Source organism: Coregonus lavaretus (assembly GCF_964263955.1).
Source record: "Coregonus lavaretus genome assembly, chromosome: 12".
In the NCBI taxonomy this organism is placed as follows: domain Eukaryota; kingdom Metazoa; phylum Chordata; class Actinopteri; order Salmoniformes; family Salmonidae; genus Coregonus; species Coregonus lavaretus.
In genome coordinates, this window is record NC_139999.1 from 23,405,081 (window position 1) to 23,425,822 (window position 20,742).

At 40.7% G+C, this 20,742-nt stretch overlaps 1 protein-coding gene across 1 annotated transcript in view; it reads left to right on the forward strand.

The window, feature by feature from the left end:
• The window catches only part of cadpsa (Ca2+-dependent activator protein for secretion a), a gene marked incomplete at both ends in the record, with an annotated part of 176,643 nt that overhangs the window by 94,292 nt on the left and 61,609 nt on the right, over positions 1-20,742 (forward strand). Inside the window, 4 exons of the mRNA XM_084173711.1 lie at positions 3,747-3,883; positions 4,241-4,428; positions 8,021-8,122; positions 9,894-9,957. Coding sequence (XP_084029837.1) covers positions 3,747-3,883; positions 4,241-4,428; positions 8,021-8,122; positions 9,894-9,957 — 491 coding nt within the window. The remainder of the gene's footprint in view (positions 1-3,746; positions 3,884-4,240; positions 4,429-8,020; positions 8,123-9,893; positions 9,958-20,742) is intronic.

Genomic DNA, 20,742 nt, shown 5'->3' on the forward strand with positions numbered 1-20,742 from the left:
GAATGCTGTGGTAGCCATGCTGGTTAAGTGTGCCTTGAATTCTAAATAAATCGCAGACAGTGTCAGCAGCAAAGCACCCCCACACCATAACACCTCCTCCTCCATGCTTTACGGTGGGAACTACACATGCGGAGATCATCCGTTCACCCACACCGCGTCTCACAAAGACACGGCGGTTGAAACCAAAAATCTCCAATTTGGACTCCAGACCAAAGGACACATTTCCACCGGTCTAATGTCCATTGCTCGTGTTTCTTGGCCCAAGCAGGTCTCTTCTTTTTATTGGTGTCCTTTAGTAGTGGTTTCTTTGCAGCATTTTGACCATGAAGGCCTGACTCACACAGTCCCCTCTGAACAGTTGATGTTGAGATGTGTCTGTTACTTGAACTCTGTGAAGCATTTATTTGGGCTGCAATTTCTAAGGCTGGTAACTTTATCTTCTGCAGCAGAGGTAACTCTGGGTCTTCCATTCCTGTGGCGGTTCTCATGAGAGCCAGTTTCATCATAGCGCTTGATGGTTTTTGCGACTGCACTTGAAGAAACTTTCAACGTTTTTGAAATATTCTGTATTGACTGACCTTCATGTCTTAAAGTAATGATGGACTGTCATTTCTCTTTGCTTATTTGAGCTGTCCTTGCCATAATATGGACTTGGTCTTTGACCAAATAGGGCTATCTTCTGTATTCACCCCTTACCTTGTCACAACACAACTGATTGGCTCAACCGCATTAAGAAGGAAACAAATTCCACAAATTAACTTTTACGAAGGCACACCTGTTAATTGAAATGTATTCCAGGTGATACCTTATGAAGCTGGTTGAGAGAATGCCAAGAGTGTGCAAAGCTGTCATCATTTGAAGAATCTCAAATATAAAATATATTTTGATTTGTTTAACACTTTTTTGGTTACTACATGATTCCATATGTGTTATTTTATAGTTTTGATGTCTTCACTATTATTCTACAATGTAGAAAATAGTACAAATATAGAAAAACCCTTGAATGAGTAGGTGTGTCCAAACTTGACTGGTAGTGTATATATATATATATATATATATAAAGATATTCCAGACGAATGCAATTTGGCTACACACTTTATAGACACTATACAGTTTGATATGTTTGTTCCAAATTGCTTAAAAGTCCAAATCAATTGACAGGTGTTATTTACAGTGGAATATCCATGCTTTACTGAAGAGGGCTCAATTCCTGCCTTTCTCTCTTTATTTCTTCTTGCTGCTAAATAAGAGCTGGCAAATATGTATCTGGAGTATTCTGAATGCTAACAAGTAGTTCATGATGTCATGCAATTCCCTGTATCATATGCTACTTCAGTCTTCTCCACTCCTTACAGACGGACCTTGGATTAAAACTTGCCCTAACACTACTACCACTTTTACAATGTACATATCCGTTGGTGGTCAAACCTTTAAAAAAATAAGTCATACGCTAAATAGCCCCAAATGCTCTGCTCTCAACTCTCCTAGTGAGTGCAGGGATCTATAAATGAGTAGCATCCATCAATCATTGTCATGTCTGTCCTTCCCCTGCCTAGACAGACGGGGGTGACTAGTGTCATTGTCTGTTACTGTCCAAAGCGCCCATGTCCACTCCACCGCTGGAATGTCAAATAGACATGACAGGCCACCAGTCACAGAGGAGAGGGACACAAAGTCACCTTTTGGATTTGGGAGTTGGGGATCATAAGCATCATAACAGCACAGTCTTTGTTCCCTTGGTGATTGACAGCTGGCAGGGCGCCACATTGGGTTTCACTCAACAATGAGGTCGAGGTCAATGGAGAAAACAAAAGTAATACTGTATTATTATATTTTCTGAGTTTTATATTATAAAAATGATATTCTATAGTCAAAGTAATTTATTGTTCATGATTTTATGTGTATGTCACATTCAACTTTGGTGTGATTTAGAATTTCAGAAAAACATCCCAAAACATTTTATATTTTTTTTTATATCACTATGTCTGAACACATTTTAAGTGTAAAAATAAGATTGTGTGTGTATCCACTTTGCAGCGAAAACTAATTTGTTTCACTATATTTAAACTGTTGTTAATGCTCCATAAGTGGTGTTGTCTCTTTATTGACATGTAAAGCCTTGTCTCGGGAGGGGCAGCTGCATAGGCTATTTATCCAGACTGCTGCTTAGAATAGCTGTGACCTGCGGATATGTGGCCTACAGAGCAGTCCCTAAGCCCTGGCTAAAACGGGCCATTAGAATAAAAATAGCGGTAGATGGCCGGAGCAAGGATTAACAGGCAGCCTTCCAATTCTAACCAGACCCTGATGTAATGCCTAAGCCCACTCACTGGGAAGGAAAGTGAAAATGTGTTGTCAAATTTATTTAGCCCCCTCTCTGAACAAAGGGGTGCATGGGCAGGGGGTTCCTCTGTCCCAGGCCCTATTTTACTGGCACAGGGGGGCGTTTAATTAGGGAGACCCCAGGGGTCATGTGCCCATGGGCTGAGCAGAGCAGGGGGAGGAAGGAAGGGGAAAGGAGATGGGTCTAGCTAGCGCACCTCACAGGTTGCACTCAATCATGTGAGGATACAATTAGAAAGGCTGCTTTCAGAGAGTTTATATATGCTCAGGTTGAAGGATCACATATGAGGGGACCTGAGATTTGCGGGGAGAACATACACTGTTGTGTAGAGATAAAGACCCCACAGACATTAACTTTAGCCTTTATCAAGGGAAACTGGACCAACGTTGTAATAATGAGATTGACAGCAGGGTTTTTTCTGGATCAAAATGGGGTTTAGTAGGTGGGTGTGGTGGGGGCGTGGCCAATTGTGTGGCCAATGGTTCGGTTACCGACTGAAAATCATAGAGGCTGCAGTGACAAAATGTTGCCGTTTTAAAGCTAATGTCCTGCAATTCTACACATTTTCCCATGGCAAAATCAATGCGGGCCCTATGCCATGACAAAAATACTCCTGCATCATTTATTTTTGATTTAGATTCTCCTTGACTGTCTAGCTTTTATTTTGGTGATTGTTAGTTCTCAAACTTGATCTTATTAAAAAATATATAGGTCCATTATCTTTTCTACATACTGTATATCTGGTTTTAGTCATTTAAGTTTACACTGAAAACGTTTTTCCATCCCATTTTCTTTTTTTTTTTGCTGTTTGGACATAGGCGGCCGGAAAAACTTTTAGGCGGCCCGCCCAACACTTTTCTATGCAGAGAAAACCCTGAGACAGAATAGAACTAGTCATGCATGACCACAGGAATGACCCATCTGCATTGGTTATGCTGCAACTCGCATCCACTCCTACTCACCACTCCTTTGGCCCAGAGCTCTTTCCACCTGCAAGTTGACAATGAACCCCATACTGAAACTCTCCATTGACCAGACAACCCACCCCCAGAAGAAGCGTACTGTACGAGAGCGCTATTCAATCTAAACCGCTAACCAGGTGTGCAAGCGAAGAACAAATGTAACATTATTATTGGCCTGTGAGTGTCTGTATAGTTTCACCCATAAGCCATTGATGTATACAGTAAAACATATATATATACTGTATGTATACAGTATTTGTGTCTCACGTAAACCTGCTTAACGGTTTTGATAGAATAGGGCCCTCACACTGCTTGAGTGACGCTCTCTCGCCCTCTCACTCCTTCAGCAATTCACATCCTCTGATATACCTAACTCCTCTCTGGATTTCTCCCTCCATGTGTGCTGGCTGTCTCTCTCTCTCTGGGGTGGATGGACACAGATGCGGACCGGGCACAGAAACACGGCATGGATGAGTTCATCTCAGCCAACCCCTGTAGTTTCGACCACTCCTCCCTGTTTGAGATGGTGCAGCGCCTCACCTTGGACCACAGGCTCAATGACTCCTACTCCTGTTTGGTGAGGAAAAGGGTTAACAGTGTAGAGGTTCCCTCATTATTTTTCTTTGAGATGTGATCCCATACAGTGAGGGAAAAAAGTATTTGATCCCCTGCTGATTTTGTACGTTTGTCAAATACTTATTTCCCTCATTAAAATGCAAATCAATTTATAACATTTTTGACATGCGTTTTTCTGGATTATTTTGTTGTTTTTCTGTCTCTCACTGTTCAAATAAACCTACCATTAAAATTATAGACTGATCATTTCTTTGTCAGTGGGCAAACGTACAAAATCAGCAGGGGATCAAATACTTTTTTCCCTCACTGTATAAGTTATTCTATCATTGAACACCCCCCTCTTTTGTCAATGTTGCAGGGCTGGTTCAGTCCAGGCCAGGTGTTTGTCATGGATGAGTACTGTGCTCGTAATGGTGTGCGGGGGTGTCACAGACACCTGTGTTACCTGGGCGACCTGCTGGAGCGGGCGGAGAACGGGGCTATGATCGACCCCACCCTGCTACACTACAGTTTTGCCTTCTGTGCATCACACGTCCACGGCAACAGGTACAGAGAACTGACGTACAGCTCTCCTTCTACGCTATCTCCTCTCTCTCTCTCTCTCTCTCTCTCTCGCTCTCTCGCTCGCTCTCTCTCTCTCTCTCTCTCTCTCTCTCTCTCTCTCTCTCTCTCTCTCTCTCTCTCTCTCTCTCTCTCTCTCTCTCTCTCTCTCTCAGAAATGCTAACAGGAATTCATGTTATGCATATGAAAGCAAACCAAGAATCCCTGCTCAGAGAAGCCACTCTACAACCAACCTTCTATAAAAAATCAATCTCATTCAGAGAAGACTGTAACCCAGTGTGTATTCCACCCAACACCCTGTATCCCAGTTTTGGATGCAATCATCTGGACCAGTATACATCACCAAGCCACCCAATCCCATGCTTGTTGTTTTGTTGCCTCAGTCAAAGCTTACTTTCTCTAATATAATTTTTTCAGTCACTTATGATTTTAAGTTTCTCATGTTCAGTTGGGATTTGTGTATATTATTACATTTTTCTTCTTTCTTAGTTGTCTGTTCTTCTGTTGTCAATGAATTGTTTGTCATTGTCTGTTATTATTTTTGTTTGCCATTATTACTTTTCTCTTCTTCTCTTTTTTTCCCTTGCTTGCTCTCATAACATCACCCCTGCCTCTCCCTCATGTAACCTGTAGTCAGAGACTGTCTGAGTTGCTAAACTGGCCTGTAACCGAGGCAGAGCTTCAGAGCTACCTTTACCCCCCCACCCCAGAGACCCCCACCCCCCCCAAGAGGGAACTCAAAATCATGGAGTTTAGGAAAAAAAAGGACTCCAAGTCCCAGGCTGCCTCTTGGCCCAGAAGGTAAGAGTCTGTGCTGCTTCTCCCGCGTTCACGTGCTATTGGAGTTATCGGAAATTCCTAGTTCCAACTGGGAAGTTTTACTTGAATGACCCGCCAAGTCGAAATTTCAAGTGGGAAACTCTGAGTAAATGTTGTTGCCCGAGTTGCCGATGACTTTTCAGCACTGACTTTGACCTGTTCAACCAAAAGATGATAACAAATCCAGTTTTGAATGAAACAAAGTCGTTTTTCCGACATCACAACTAGGAAATAGGAAGTTCTGATGCACATGTGAACGTGCATTCCTCCCTGATAGATCCACTGTGACTCCCACCCGACCTTAGTGACATGAGTGTTGTAACAAGATTAAATACTGTAGTTGAAATATTGAAATAATTAATGAGTATTGCAAGTGTTTTGTTTTTTAAATAATAAAATGTCTGTGTTTGCATGTGTACTTGCATACGTATGTACGTTTGTATGTACACTACCAGTCAAAAGTCTGGACACACCTACTCATTCAAGGGTTTTTCTTTATTTGTAAAAAAAAGTAGGTGTGTCCAAACTTTGGACTGGTACTGTATGTGCGTGTGTGTTTATGTACATCTGCCCAGACTTTTGTATGTCGTAATCATGGCTCGATCTCTAGTCAACATAAACAAGCTAGTGTCACTACAGTGAGGGGCGAAGGTCATGGGCAGCTGTCTGTCAGTCTGCCCCAATCTGACACTCCTCCTACCCAACCCCTCCCTCCCCCATCCTGTGACAGACAGTGATCAAGCTGAGGTGGGCTGTCTGTTTGAGTCCTATGATCAGGCTGGACAGAGAGATGGGTGTAGCTCCAAGACAGGAGGATGGGAGTGGGGGGGGGTGGAGGGTGGAGAGAGAGAGAGGAGAGAGAGAGAGAGAGAGAGAGAGAGAGAGAAGAGAGAGAGAGAGAGAGAGAGAGAGAGAGAGAGAGAGAGAGAGAGAGAGAGAGAGAGAGAGAGAGAGAGAGAGAGAGAGAGAAGAGAGAGAGAGAGAGAGAGAGAGAGAGAGAGAGAGAGAGAAAGAGAGAGAGAGGAGAGAGAGAGAGAGAGAGAGAGAGAGAGAGAGAGAGAGAGAGAGAGAGAGAGAGAGAGAGAGAGAGAGAGAGAACTGTACTGTACTGTACTGTAGTGGGAGCTCTCCAGCCGGCCAGTCTGCCTGAAGGTCAGGGATGACAGGATGACAGGTCATCATGGGTGACGGGCGAGTGTCTCCTGCCACTGTCCGAGACCAGCCCGCCTCCAGTCCCCATGACCATGACAGCCCCGTGCTGCCCGCGAGAGAAACCCCTCTCTGGCCAAGACCACCCTGACCCCCCTTACACCCCTCACCCACCCACAACCTAATAGCCTTATAGCTACAGGGCATGAACTGAATATTATAGGGAGTACAGTAGCCTAGGAGTAAATTGAGAGTAAATAGTCTGTTTAAGGGTTGGAGTTGATTTAATTCCACCTCCAGTTAGTTTAGGTAACGCTTTGGAAATGTGGTGTTTGAATGTTAAAAATACCAGTTAAATATGGCCTTTATCTTTTTTAATTGGATGTACGAGTCAATTTGTGATTTGGCTGTAATTCAGCTCCAGTCATGTATTGTGGAAACCTCTGATGTGGTTTTCCTCTGATGTTATTAGTTTCTCTGATCGCTCTATGACAAATGACGTCTGATTTCCATGTAGTCATGACAATAGAGGTTATGAAAATGTTATGAAAGCTGTGTAGGAACAGAAAATAAGGCTAGGCATAATTAGTGTGAAATTATCTAATTCGTTTTTTCTTGACGAACTGTCAGAGGCAGAGATTACACACACACACACACATCACATACCATGTTATTAAAGGCTTTGGCTTTTTATTTCTTATGACATGTCTCAGATGAACACACACACACAAAAACACAAACACTGACAAACATAGCCTGAAAAACACACACACACACACACACACACACACACACACACACACACACACACACACACACACACACACAGAGGGAGCATGGGTGAGGGGCCTATCTCCTTATAGTTAGTGACACGGCTGAGGATGGGGGAACGTGAGCACAGGGGAACGTGAGTGCATGTGACAGAGGAGGCACTGGTCGCCGTGACAGCGGCTTGAGGAGCAGGAGACGTGACATGCTTGTTGTCACCGGGCCCAGGATGTCATCTTATTGAAGGAGAGTGAGAAAGGAGGGGGGGGGGGGGTACTCCTTCTGTCAGACACGATGGGGGCCACAGCTTGGCATGGGGGTGTGTGGGGGGCAGGGGGGAAGCAGTAATTACCCCCCCCCCCCCCCCCCCCCCCCCCCCTCCTCTCTGTAACCCAATTTGTAAGTCACTCTGGATAAGAGCGTCTGCTAAATGATGTAAATGTAAATGTAACCATCCTCTCAGATAGCTGGCTGGCTCTTACCTGTAGAATACACCACACATACGCTGGATTTGAACTGTAGGCTCTGCTGTGGACATATAACTAGATACTGCACGTGTATTATGTTAGCTGAAATTCTCAATTAGACCTCCAGTGAGCGTTTGACCCTTGTGTGACCCCTGTGATTACTGTGTCAGTGGTGGCCATACTGTCTACTCTGATTTGGGACATTATGATGATACTAATATAACATTTAGCAAAAACAATTGTCCAAAGGGATCTTCCAATTAATACATACTGTTTATACATTGTACTTTATGTGGGAATGAAAGCCACAACCTTGGTGTTTCCTGCCCCATGCTCCAACCATATAAACTATATGGTACTGTATGCCCCTCAGGCCTGACGGGATAGGGACGGTGACTGTGGAGGAGAAGGAGCGCTTTGAGAATATCAAGGAAAGGCTGCGTGTTCTGCTGGAGAACCAGATCACACACTTCAGGTGTGTACTGTACTTACTGCCAAGTCTGTAACTGACCCTGGCACAGACACGCCTATGGGACTCATCAGACCACAGATTATAGGTAATGACAGATGCCAATCACTGTGCCCTGCTAAGTGTTACTTACATTCTGATCTCAAGAACCAGCTAGTCATTTATAAACTCTAGAACTCCCTGAGGATAAAGAATGGTCTTATGATGAAGGAATACAGTATATTCGGAAAGTGTTCAGACCCCTTCACTTTTTACAGCCTTATTCTAAAATGTATTAAATAAAAACATTTCCTCATCAATCTAAACACAATACCCTAGAATGACGAAGTGATAACAGTTTTTTTGCAAATATATAAAAATAATAACAACAGAAATAGCTTATTTATTAAGTATTCAGACCCTTTTCTATAAGACTCGAAATTGAGGTGCATCCTGTTTCCATTGATCATCCTTGAGATGTTTCTACAACTTGATTGGAGTCCACCTGTTGTAAATTCAATTGGTTGGACATGATTTGCAAAGGCACACACCTGTCTATATAAGGTCCCACAGTTGACAGTGCAGGTCAGAGCAGAAACCAAGCCTTGAGGTCGAAGGAATTGTCCGTACCAAACAATTTCAGCAGCATTGAAGGTCCCCAAGAACACAGTGGCCTCCATCATTCTTAAATGGAAGACGTTTGGAACCACCAAGACTCTTCCTAGAGCTGGCCGCCCGGCATAACTGAGCAATCGGGGGAGAAAGGCCTTGGTCAGGGAGGTGACCAAGAACCTGATGGTCACTCTGCCAGAGCGCCAGAGTTCATCTGTTGAGATGGGAGAACCTTCCAGAAGGACAACCATCTCTGCAGCACTCTACCAATCAGGCCTTTATGGTAGAGTGGCCAGATGGAAGCCACTCCTCAGTAAAAAGCACATGACAGCCCACTTGGAGTTTACCAAAAGGCACGCAAAGGACGCTCAGACCATGAGAAACACAATTCTCTGGTCTAATGAAACCAAGATTGAACTCTTTGGCCTGAATGCCAAGCGTCACATTTGGAGGAAACCAGGCACCGCTCATCACCTGGCCAATACCAAGCCTACGGTGAAGCATGGTGGTGGCAGCATCATGCTGTGGGGATGTTTTTCAGCGGTAGGGACTGGGAGACTAGTCAGCATCAAGGGAAAGATGAATGGAGCAAAGCAGAGAGATCATTGATGAAAACCTGCTCCAGAGCGCTCAGGACCTCAGACTGGGGCGAAGGTTCACCTTCCAACAGGACAACGATCCCAAGCACACAGCCAAGAAAATGCCGGAGTGGCTTCGGGACAAGTCTCTGAATGTCCTTGAGTGGCCCAGCCAGAACCCAGACTTCAACCCGATCGAACATCTCCGGAGAGATCTGAAAATAGCTGTGCAGCAACGCTTCCCATCCAACTTGACAGAGCTTGAGAGGATCTGCAGAGAAAAAAGGGAGAAACTCCCCAAATACAGGTGTGCTAAGCTTGTAGCGTCATACCCAAGAAGGCTCGAGGCTGTAATCGCTGCAAAGGTGCTTCAACAAAGTACTGAGTAAAGTTTTTTACAATTTGCACAAATGTTAAAAAACCTGTTTTTGCTCTGTCATTATGGGGTATTGTGTGTAGATTGATGAGGGGAAAAAACAATTTAATCAATTTTAGAATAAGGCTGTAAAGTAACAAAATGTGGAAAAAGTGAAGGGGTCTGAATACTTTCTGAATGCGCTGTACCTTCATAGAAACCCTACATTAATGAAACTGGATTTCTTTCACAGGTACTGTTTTCCATTTGGTCGACCGGAGGGGGCCCTGAAAGCCACTTTGTCCCTGCTTGAGAGGGTATGTTATTATGCATCCTTTTTTAGCCTTACCTTATGTTCTATTAACCATGGACACACACCTTCCTTTAGGCTATGGGACAAAAAAAAAACGGAATAATATTTTAAATGTTGTCTATTTGATTACTATATTATGTTTTATATAATATAGGCTATTTGGTCAAACAGATGTTTGTCACCTGTTCTCTAGAAGTGAAGGGTCAACACGCGCACTCCCATGCTTTTCCCGTTTGTTGTACACAGGTCTAGATTTGGTTGAGGGCCCCCCCCCCCCAGACCTGGCGCCAGGATAAAGTGACTAAGGGGACAGTTGAAATTGGCGAGGGGTCAAATTGTTGGGTAGTTCTTGCATTGGAATTATATTGAATTCTGTTGATATAATCACGCTATACCACAATAAACATAAAGTTAAAATGCCGAGACTCATTGAGTACTTTTGACATCTGTAGCCTCTCTGCAGCACAATGGACAGCGCCCTACAACTAGGCCGTTTTGGTAATGAATATAGGCTACAAGATAGATAGGACAATTCACGTATTACAAACAGGCTATGTGAATGCAGCTGGACACACAGCTGTCTTACCAAAATAATGCTAACTAAATGCTGAAAGTAGTAGCCTAGTTATGCATACATGCAAACAAAAATACTGAATAGCAGTTTGGCTTAGAATACCGATAAAACTGTGAATGCGAACAAATGCGTACAGAACAAAACAATGGTACCAAGTAGTACTCCTGAGTGGCGCAAGTAGTACTCCTGAGTGGCGCAGTGGTCTAAGGCACTGCATCGCAGTGCTAACTGTGCCACTAGAGATCCTGGTTCGAATCCAGGCTCTGTCGCAGCCGGCCGCGACCGGGAGACTCATTGGCGGCGCACAATTCGTCCAGGGTAGGGGAGGGAATGGCCGGCAGGGATGTAGCTCAGTTGATAGAGCATGGTGTTTGCAACGCCAGGGTTGTGGGTTCGTTTCCCACGGGGGGCCAGTATAAAAAAATATGTATTCACTAACTGTAAGTCGCTCTGGATAAGAGCATCTGCTAAATGACTAAAATGTAAATGTAAATGTAGTAGGCCTAGTAAACAAAATATCAGATCGATAAAGGCATGACACAATTTATATTTAGGTTAGTTACATCAACAGTAAACAAATGCAGTAAACAAAAGGCGAATGGAGATCTAAATAACCAAAACATAGGTACAGCCTACTACAGTGAGATGCAGCCGTGCACCGCTGTCTTGCCAAATAAATAAGCCTATACAGGCCAGCTTCAAACATGGAAAATCATGCCACTCGTTCATGAGTTCAGCAACACGTTGTGATATGGCACAATACACGGATCAAATTCGACCCACGTAATCAATTAAGTAATGCCAGCCTACCATAAACACATTTCCAATACGTACAGTTGCATTTACAGCAATGAAAACCAACAGGCTACCAAGAAAACCATAATAAAATGATGACACATACCGATATGTAGCTATACCCAGGGGTGTCATTTGGGTTCTTGCATTGGAATTATATTGAATTGTGCTTATATCTCGCTATACCACAATAAAAATAAAAGTTCCAAAAACGCTTTTAACCAAGAAGTGAAGGGTTCAATTGCACAAAATATCGCTGCGCTCTATCAGCACCATGAACACCGCCCTACACACTAAAGCAAGATTGTGATCAAAACCAACCAGCTACATTGTTTCAGTCTTACCTTTTCAAAAGATGTGCAGCATCCTTGATGCTCTGTGGAACTTCCTGAATAATTGATAATTCCATTCTCCCTGAAATCTTCTCGTAATATCCCCATCAAATGCCAGTTGGATTAGTTGAGCTTTCCTCAGGTGTAGCATGCTTCTTATGTGCTAACTGAACATGTTTGTCAAAGTGGCAAATGAGTTCTCACATGTACAGTTGAAGTCGGAAGTTTACATACAGTCGTGGTCAAAAGTTTTGAGAATGACACAAATATTAATTTTCACAAAGTCTGCTGCCTCAGTTTTTATGATGGCAATTTGCATATACTCTAGAATGTTATGAAGAGTGATCAGATTAATTGCAATTAATTGCAAAGTCCCTCTTTGCCATGAAAATGAACTAAATCCCCCAAAAAACATTTATACTGCATTTCAGCCTGCCACAAAAGGTCCAGCTGACATCATGTCAGTGATTCTCTCATTAACACAGGTGAGAGTGTTGATGAGGACAAGGCTGGAGATCACTCTGTCATGCTGATTGAGTTAGACTGGAAGCTTTAAAAGGAGGGTGGTGCTTGAAATCATTGTTCTTCCTCTGTTAACCATGGTTACCTGCAAGGAAACATGTGCCGTCATCATTGCTTTGCACAAAAAGGGCTTCATAGGCAAGGATATTGCTGCTAGTAAGATTGCACCTAAATCAACCATTTATCGGATCATCAAGAACTTCAAGGAGAGAGGTTCAATTGTTGTGAAGAAGGCTTCAGGGCGCCCAAGAAAGTCCAGCAAGCGCCAGGACCGTCTCCTAAAGTTGATTCAGCTGCGAGATCGGGGCACCACCAGTGCAGAGCTTGCTCAGGAATGGCAGCAGGCAGGTGTGAGTGCATCTGCACGCACAGTGAGGCGAAGACCTTTGGAGGATGGCCTGGTCTCCAGGAAAAACATCAGGGACAGACAGATATTCTGCAAAAGGTACAGGGATTGGAATGCTGAGGACTGGGGTAAAGTTATTTTCTCTGATGAATCCCCTTTCCGATTGTTTGGGGCATCCGGAAAAACGCTTGTCGGGAGAAGACAAGGTGAGCGCTACCATCAGTCCTGTGTCATGCCAACAGTAAAGCATCCTGAGACCATTCATGTGTGGGGTTGCTTCTCAGCCAAGGGAGTGGGCTCACTCACAATGTTGCCTAAGAACACAGCCATGAATATAGAATGGTACCAACACATCCTCCGAGAGCAACTTCTCCCAACCATCCAATAACCGTTTGGTGACGAACAATGCCTTTTCCAGCATGATGGAGCCCCTTGCCATAAGGCAAAAGTGATAACTAAGTGGCTCGGGGAACAAAACATCGACATTTTGAGTCCATGGCCAGGAAACTCCCCAGACCTTAATCCCATTGAGAACTTGTGGTCAATCCTCAAGAGGCGGGTGGACAAACAAAAACCCACAAATTCTGACAAACTCCAAGCATTAATTATGCAAGAATGGGCTGCCATCAGTCAGGATGTGGCCCAGAAGTTAATTGACAGCATGCCAGGGCGGATTGCAGAGGTCTTGAAAAATAAGTGTCAACACTGAAAATATTGACTCTTTGCATAAGCTTAATGTAATTGTCAATAAAAGCCTTTGACACTTATGGAATGCTTGTAATTATACTTCAGTATACCATAGTAACATCTGACAAAAATATCTAAAAAACTGAAGCAGCAAACTTTGTGAAGAACAATACTTGTGTCATTCTCAAAACTTTTGACCACGACTGTACACGTAGGTTGGAGTCATTAAAACTCATTTTTCAACCACTCCACAAATTTCTTGTTAACAAACTATAGTTTTGGCAAGTCAGTTAGGACATCTACTTTGTGCATGACACAATACATTTTTCCAACAATTGTTTACAGATAGATTATTTCACTTATAATTCACTGTATCACAATTCCAATGGGTCAGAATTTTACATACACTTAGTTGACTGTGTCTTTAAACAGCTTGGAAAATTCCAGAAAATTATGTAATGGCTTTAGAAGCTTCAGATAGGCTTTGAGTCAATTGGAGGTGTACCTGTGGATGTATTTCAAGGCCTACTTTCAAATTCAGTGCCTCTTTGCTTGATATCATGGGAAAATCAAAAGAAATCAGCCAAGACCTCAGAAAGAAAATTGTAGACCTCCACAAGTCTGGTTCATCCTTGGGAGCAATTTCCAAATGCCTGAAGGTACCACATTCATCTGTACAAGCAATAGTACGCAAGTATAAACACCATGGGACCACGTATCGGTCATACCGCTCAGGAAGGAGATGCGTTCTGTCTCCTAGAGATGAACGTACTTTGGTGCGAAAAGTGCACATCAATCCCAGAACAACAGCAAAGGACCTTGTGAAGATGCTGGAGGAAACAGGTACAAAAGTATTTATATCCACAGTAAAACGAGTCCTATATCGACATAACCTGAAAGGCCGCTCAGCAAGGAAGAAGCCACTGCTCAAAAACCACCATAAAAAAACCAGACTACGGTTTGCAACTGCACATGGGGACAAAGATCTTACTTTTTTTTTTTTTTTTTTTTTTTTTTTTTTTTAAAGTAATTGTCTGCATCACTTCCAATCCCCCATGTTTATTTTTATTTTTTATATATATATTCCCCTTTATTACTTTTCAACCCCACCATCCTTTCCCTACTTGGAGTAAATTAGTGAACAACAACGCCCAGGCCTCTACTTCCGGTCTATACTTACTATCTACACCTTATGGACAGAGTTAATTTTACAATAATTCTATATCTATATATATATATATATATATTTATTTATTTTTTTGCTCCTGAACTTCTTCTACTCTCAACCTCTCCGATCATTTTCATGATGTCCATCCGGTTTGCTTCTAAATGCCATATCTTTCTAACTGTGCTCTTTCCCAAAAGCTCCCAACATACAACCTATATACTTATTATGGACACAGTATGCTTACATTATTAGCTATCTTTGTTATTATTTGTTGTTATTTGTTATTAGTCCCATCCTTCAACTCTATTCAATACCTCCCATCTATCTCTTAACACCATCCATATAGGATTTCTATTTGCCATATATATTTCAACCGTACTGTGATGTTTTACAAAAGTTCTGAACCTTTCTATTCTCATTGCTTCTACAGATTGTGAATTAAAAATAAACATTTTTGCTAAAAGTATTATTATATTATTGATTGATTGACTATGACTTTTCAGATCACCCAGTAATGCTATCTGCAAGGTTAGTTCCAGGTAAATATTGCAATCCTTTAGCCATTCCTGGACCTGTGTCCAAAAACAAGCTACAAATGGACAGAACCAAAACAAATGATCTAATGATTCTATCTCTTCACAGCAAAATCTGCAGAGCTGGGAAGATTGTATCCCCCATATAAATAACATTATATTGGTAGCAAGAATTTTATATAATAATTTAAATTGAAAGATTCTAATTTTTGAATCCGGTGTCGTTTTGCGTGTCAGTTCATAAACACTATGCCATGGGATCGGTACGTCAAAGATCTCTTCCCAACTATTTTGCAATCTATATGGGACGGCTGTCAATCCTTTGGTCCTTAAGTGAAACTGATATACTTTTTTATTTATCACAGTTTTCCTTAACCAATTATGTTCTTTAATGCAAGGCCGACAGACAAGTTCCTTACTTTCTCCCCCTTCAACTTTCCTCTTCCACTTTTGCGGTAAGGCTGCAATTATTTGGTTGTAATTTTGGGTAGAGCAGACATTTCCATATGTTTTTGTTAGCTGCATGTGCGACATAACTCCACCAGTCCTACCGATGATATCATTTACGAAGATTATACCTTTTTTAAACATTCTGTCAAAAAATAAAGGTTTTTTGTCAATTAGTATATTTGAATTTAACCACAATATTTGTTGCATTATTTGTTCTGTCGTTTCTGGAGGATTAAATTGAAATTGCAACCAACTTTCTATGGCTTGTTTTAGAAATAGTGACATTTGGGAGATTATTTCCTTTTCAAATAACTGAAAGTGAGAGGTTGTAATCTGAATAAAGGGAAAAAGGCCTTTCTTGAACAGTGGGTGAGACAATCTTACTAATTTGCTTGAGAACCAGTTCGGATTTAAGTATAACTTTTGGATGACTGAAGATTTTAGTGATAGGTCTAATGCTTTAATATTTAATAATTTCTGTCCTCCGAATTCATATTCATTATATAAATATGCTCTTTTAATTTTGTCTGGCTTGCCGTTCCAAATAAAATTGAATATTTTTTTCTCATATAATTTAAAAAACTGTTTGCTAGGCGTAGGCAAGACCATAAGCAAATAGGTAAACTGGGATAATACTAAAGAGTTAATCAGGGTGATTTTTCCACAAATTGACAGGTATTTTCCTTTCCATGGTAGTAAGATCTTATCTATTTTTGCTAACTTTCTATTAAAATTTATTGAAGTGAGATCATTTATTTCCTTTGGGATATGTATTCCGAGTATATCTACATCACCATCAGACCATTTTATTGGTAAACTACATGGTAATGTAAAAATTGTATTTTTTAGTGATCCAATACGTAATATAGTACATTTGTCATAATTTGGTTTTAATCCAGAGAGGTTAGAAAATGTATCTAGATCCTCTATGAGGCTGTGGAGGGATTCTAGTTGTGGATCTAAAAGAAAACATGAATCATCTGCGTACAATGACACCTTTGTTTTTAAGCCCTGTATTTCTAATCCTCTGATATTATTATTGGATCTGATTTTAATAGCTAACATCTCGATGGCCACAATAAATAGATATGCCGATAGTGGACAACCTTGTTTCACTCCTCTTGACAGTTTAAAACTTTCTGAGAAATAGCCATTATTTACTATTTTACACCTAGGGTTACTATACATGATTTTGACCCATTTTATAAGAGATTCTCCAAAATTGAAATGCTCCAGGCATTTATATATAAATTCCAGTCGAACTTTATCAAATGCCTTTTCGAAGTCTGCTATGAATAGCAGGCCTGGTTTCCCATATTTTCCATAGTGTTCTATTGTTTCCAATACTTGCCTTATATTATCTCCAATGTATCTTCCATGTAAAAAACCTGTCTGATTAGAATGAATAATAGCCGACAATACCTTTTTAATTCTATGCGCTATACATTTTGCTAGGATTTTTGCATCACAACACTGAAGTGTAAGTGGCCTCCAATTTTGTAAATGGACTGGATCTTTATATTTTCCACTTGTATCCTGTTTCAGTAATAATGAGATCAGACCTTCTTCTTGAGTGTCAGATAATCTACCATTTACATAGGAGTGGTTAAAACATGCTAATAACGGTCCTCTTAGTATATCAAAAAAGGTTTGGTATACCTCGATTGGTATGCCATCCAACCCTGGAGTTTTCCCGGACTTAAAGTCTTTAATTGCATCCAGAGGTTCCTCCTCTGTAATTTCACCTTCACATGAGTCTTTCTGTGTGGCTGTTAATTTGACATTATCAATAGAAAAAAAATCTCTACAATTAGCTTCAGTTAGAGGAGATTGAGGCGACTGAAAAGAAAACATATGCTTAAAATACTTTGTTTCTTCCTTCAAAATATCATTAGGTGAATTATGGGTGACTCCGTCAATTGTAACCAGTTTCATTAAGTTCTTTTTGGTAGCATTCCTATGTTGAAGATTAAAAAAGAATTTTGTGCATTTTTCCCCATATTCCATCCAGTTTGCTTTATTTTTATAATATATTACACTTGATCTTTCTTGAATAAGTTTTTCCATTTCTTTTTGTTTTTCCTCTAATTTATTCTGAGCCTCTATGTTACAGTTTTTATTGCCATCTATCTGTTCTGTTAGACTTTCTATTTCCTTTCTTAGTATAAACTCTTTTGACCTAAATTGCTTTTGTTTTCGAGATGAGTACTGAATTGCATGGCCTCTAAAGGCACATTTAAAGGTGTCCCATACAATAAGGGGATTCACTGTACCTATGTTATGTTGGAAAAAGTCAGTTATAAATTCCTTTGTTCTAATTATAAATAAATTATCATCTAATAGGCTTTGATTAAATTTCCAATATCCTCGCCCACGTGGAAATTCAGTCAGAGTAATGTATATGCCTATTATATGATGGTCCGACCGCATTCTGTCCCCTATCAACACTTTTTTTACTTTTGGTGCCAACGAGAATGAGATAAGAAAGAAGTCAAGACGACTAGCTTGATTCAGTCTCCGCCATGTATATCTCACTAGATCAGCATATTTAAGCCTCCATATATCTACTAGTTCTAATGTATCCATGACATTCACAATTTCCTTAAGAGCATGTGGGTGATTGTTTGTGGTGTGATTTCCTTTTCGGTCCATTGAGCTATTTAAAACAGTATTATAATCCCCCACCATAATAATATTGTCTTGAGTTGCTTGCAGGCTTGATAATTTATTATATATATTGTCAAAGAATTGTGGATCATCATTATTTGGTCCGTAAAGGTTAATGAGCCATATCTGTTTATGGTCCAATACCATATTTAAAATAATCCATCTACCTTGCGTATCTATTTGGACAATTTGCACGTTCGGATCGAAATTACTATTAATTAATATCATCACCCCTTTTGAATTTCTTTGCCCATGGGAGAAGTATATTTCCCCCCCCCCATTCTTTTTTCCACGCTACTTCATCTCGAATTGTTGAATGAGTTTCCTGTATACAATAGATATTATATTCCTTCTCTTTGAGCCATGTAAATATTGTTCTTCTTTTGTTATTATCAGCTAAGCCATTACAATTATAACTGGCTATACTTATTTCACCATACACCATAATGAGATACAAGTTTCAAGTCTATTTATCATTATATATGTTTGTAAATTTACCAATAAAAAATAGCGTAATGATTGAGTGTCCATATAGCTGTACCGTGATATTTGCATTGCTACGGAGTAACCCTTCAATTGTTCTCCACTAATTCCCCCGCTAAAGCCCCTCCCCATCCCAAGTTGAGCCGTCATCCCAGTGTAGATCGTACTTTTTGGAGAAATGTCCTCTGGTCTGATGAAACAAAAATAGAACTGTTTGGCCATAATGACCATCGTTATGTTTGGAGGAAAAAGGGGGAAACTTACAAGCCGAAGAACACCATCCCAACCGTGAAGCACGGGGGTGGCAGCATCATGCTGTGGGGGTGCTTTGCTGCAGGAGGAACTGGTGCACTTCCCAAAATAGATGGCATCATGAGGAAGGAACATTATGTGGATATATTGAAGCAACATCACAAGACATCAGTCAGGAAGTTAAAGCTTGGTCGCAAATGGGTCTTCCAAATGGACAATGACCCCAAGCATACTTCCAAAGTTGTGGCAAAATGGCTTAAGGACAACAAAGTCAAGGTATTGGAGTGGCCATCACAAAGCTCTGACCTCAATCCTATAGAACATTTGTGGGCAGAACTGAAAAAGCATGTGCGAGCAAGGAGGCCTACAAACCTGACTCAGTTACACCAGCTGTCAGGAGGAATGGGCCAAAATTCACCCAACCTATTGTGGGAAGCTTGTGGAAGGCTACCCGAAACGTTTGACCCAAGTTAAACAATTTAAAGGCAATGCTACCAAATACTAATTGAGTGTATGTAAACTTCTGACCCACTGGGAATGTGATGAAATAAATAAAAGCTGAAATAAATAATTCTCTCTACTATTATTCTGACATTTCACATTCTTAAAATAAAGTGGGGTTCCTTACTGACCTATAATAGGGAATTTTTACTAGGATTAAATGTCAGGAATTGTGAAAAACTGAGTTTAAATGTATTTGGCTAAGGTGTATGTAAACTTCCGCCTTCAACTGTAAGTAGCGTTTTCTTCCAGTTTTTTTTTTTACCCAAAGGAGTTATACCTAACCGCCCGGTGGCTTTCCATAGACCCCCTACGGCGCACCCTGTCCATTGTGCTGACACAGAGCAGCGGAGATACAGATTTATTTTGTCACTCAATAATTTGTACTTTTTTGCTATTTGTATATAGGGACGTAAAAGGTAAAATGTAGTTTTCTGCAGTTCTACACATTTTGCCATGAGGTGGAGAGAAAATGTTGTAGTTTTATAACACATTTCATGCAATTCTACTCATTTTGCAATGGGGCAGAAAATAAATACTGCAGTTTTACAGCTAATTTCCTGCAATTATACCCATTTTGCCATGGAGTGGAGAGAATTGTTTTCAACTTTAAAGCAAATTTCCTGCAATTATTATGCCATATTAATGATATCTTAGTGAGAGTGACTAACAAAATCAATGTGTACAGTTTAGATAGCTGGCTGGCTAGAGTAACTTACCAATCTAAAAATTGTTAGCTGACATGGCTAACTGAGTGACTGTCAGTGACTGACATAACAAGAGGAAAACTGCGGATGCACAACCGAATTTCGAACATGCACCTTGTTTATTCTACTATCCTAACTGAACAGTAAGTTGAGACCCTGACTGAGTTCAAAAAATATTATGTTGCACTTTTACAGCAAGTTTTCTGCAGTTCTACACATTTTGCCATGGGGCGGAGAGAAAATGTTGCAATTGTATAACACATTTCATGCAATTCTATTCATTTTGCATGACTTATGCCATGTTAATGATATCTGAGTGAGAGTGGCTAACAAAGTCAAAAGAATAATTGGTCAGGGGCCCCCTAGCGGCCTGGGGCCCAAACGTTTGCCAGTGGTATAAAGTACTTGAGTAGTTTTTTTTTTGGTATCTGTAGTTTACTTTACTATTTATTTTACTTTTACTCCACTACATTCCTAAATAAAATATGTACTTTTTACTCCATACATTTTCCCTGACACCAACAAGTACTCATTACATTTGGAATGCTCAAGCAGGACAGAATTATGGCACCTATCAATATAACGCTTTGTCATTCTTACTGCCACTGATCTGGCAGACTCACAAAACACAAATACTGTGTTTGTAAATGATGTCTGAATGTTGGAGTGTGCCCCTGTCTGTTCGTAATTACAAATAATAAGAAAATTGTGCCGTCTGGTTTGCTTAATATAAGGAATTTGATGTATAGCATTTAGTTTTACTTTGTACTTT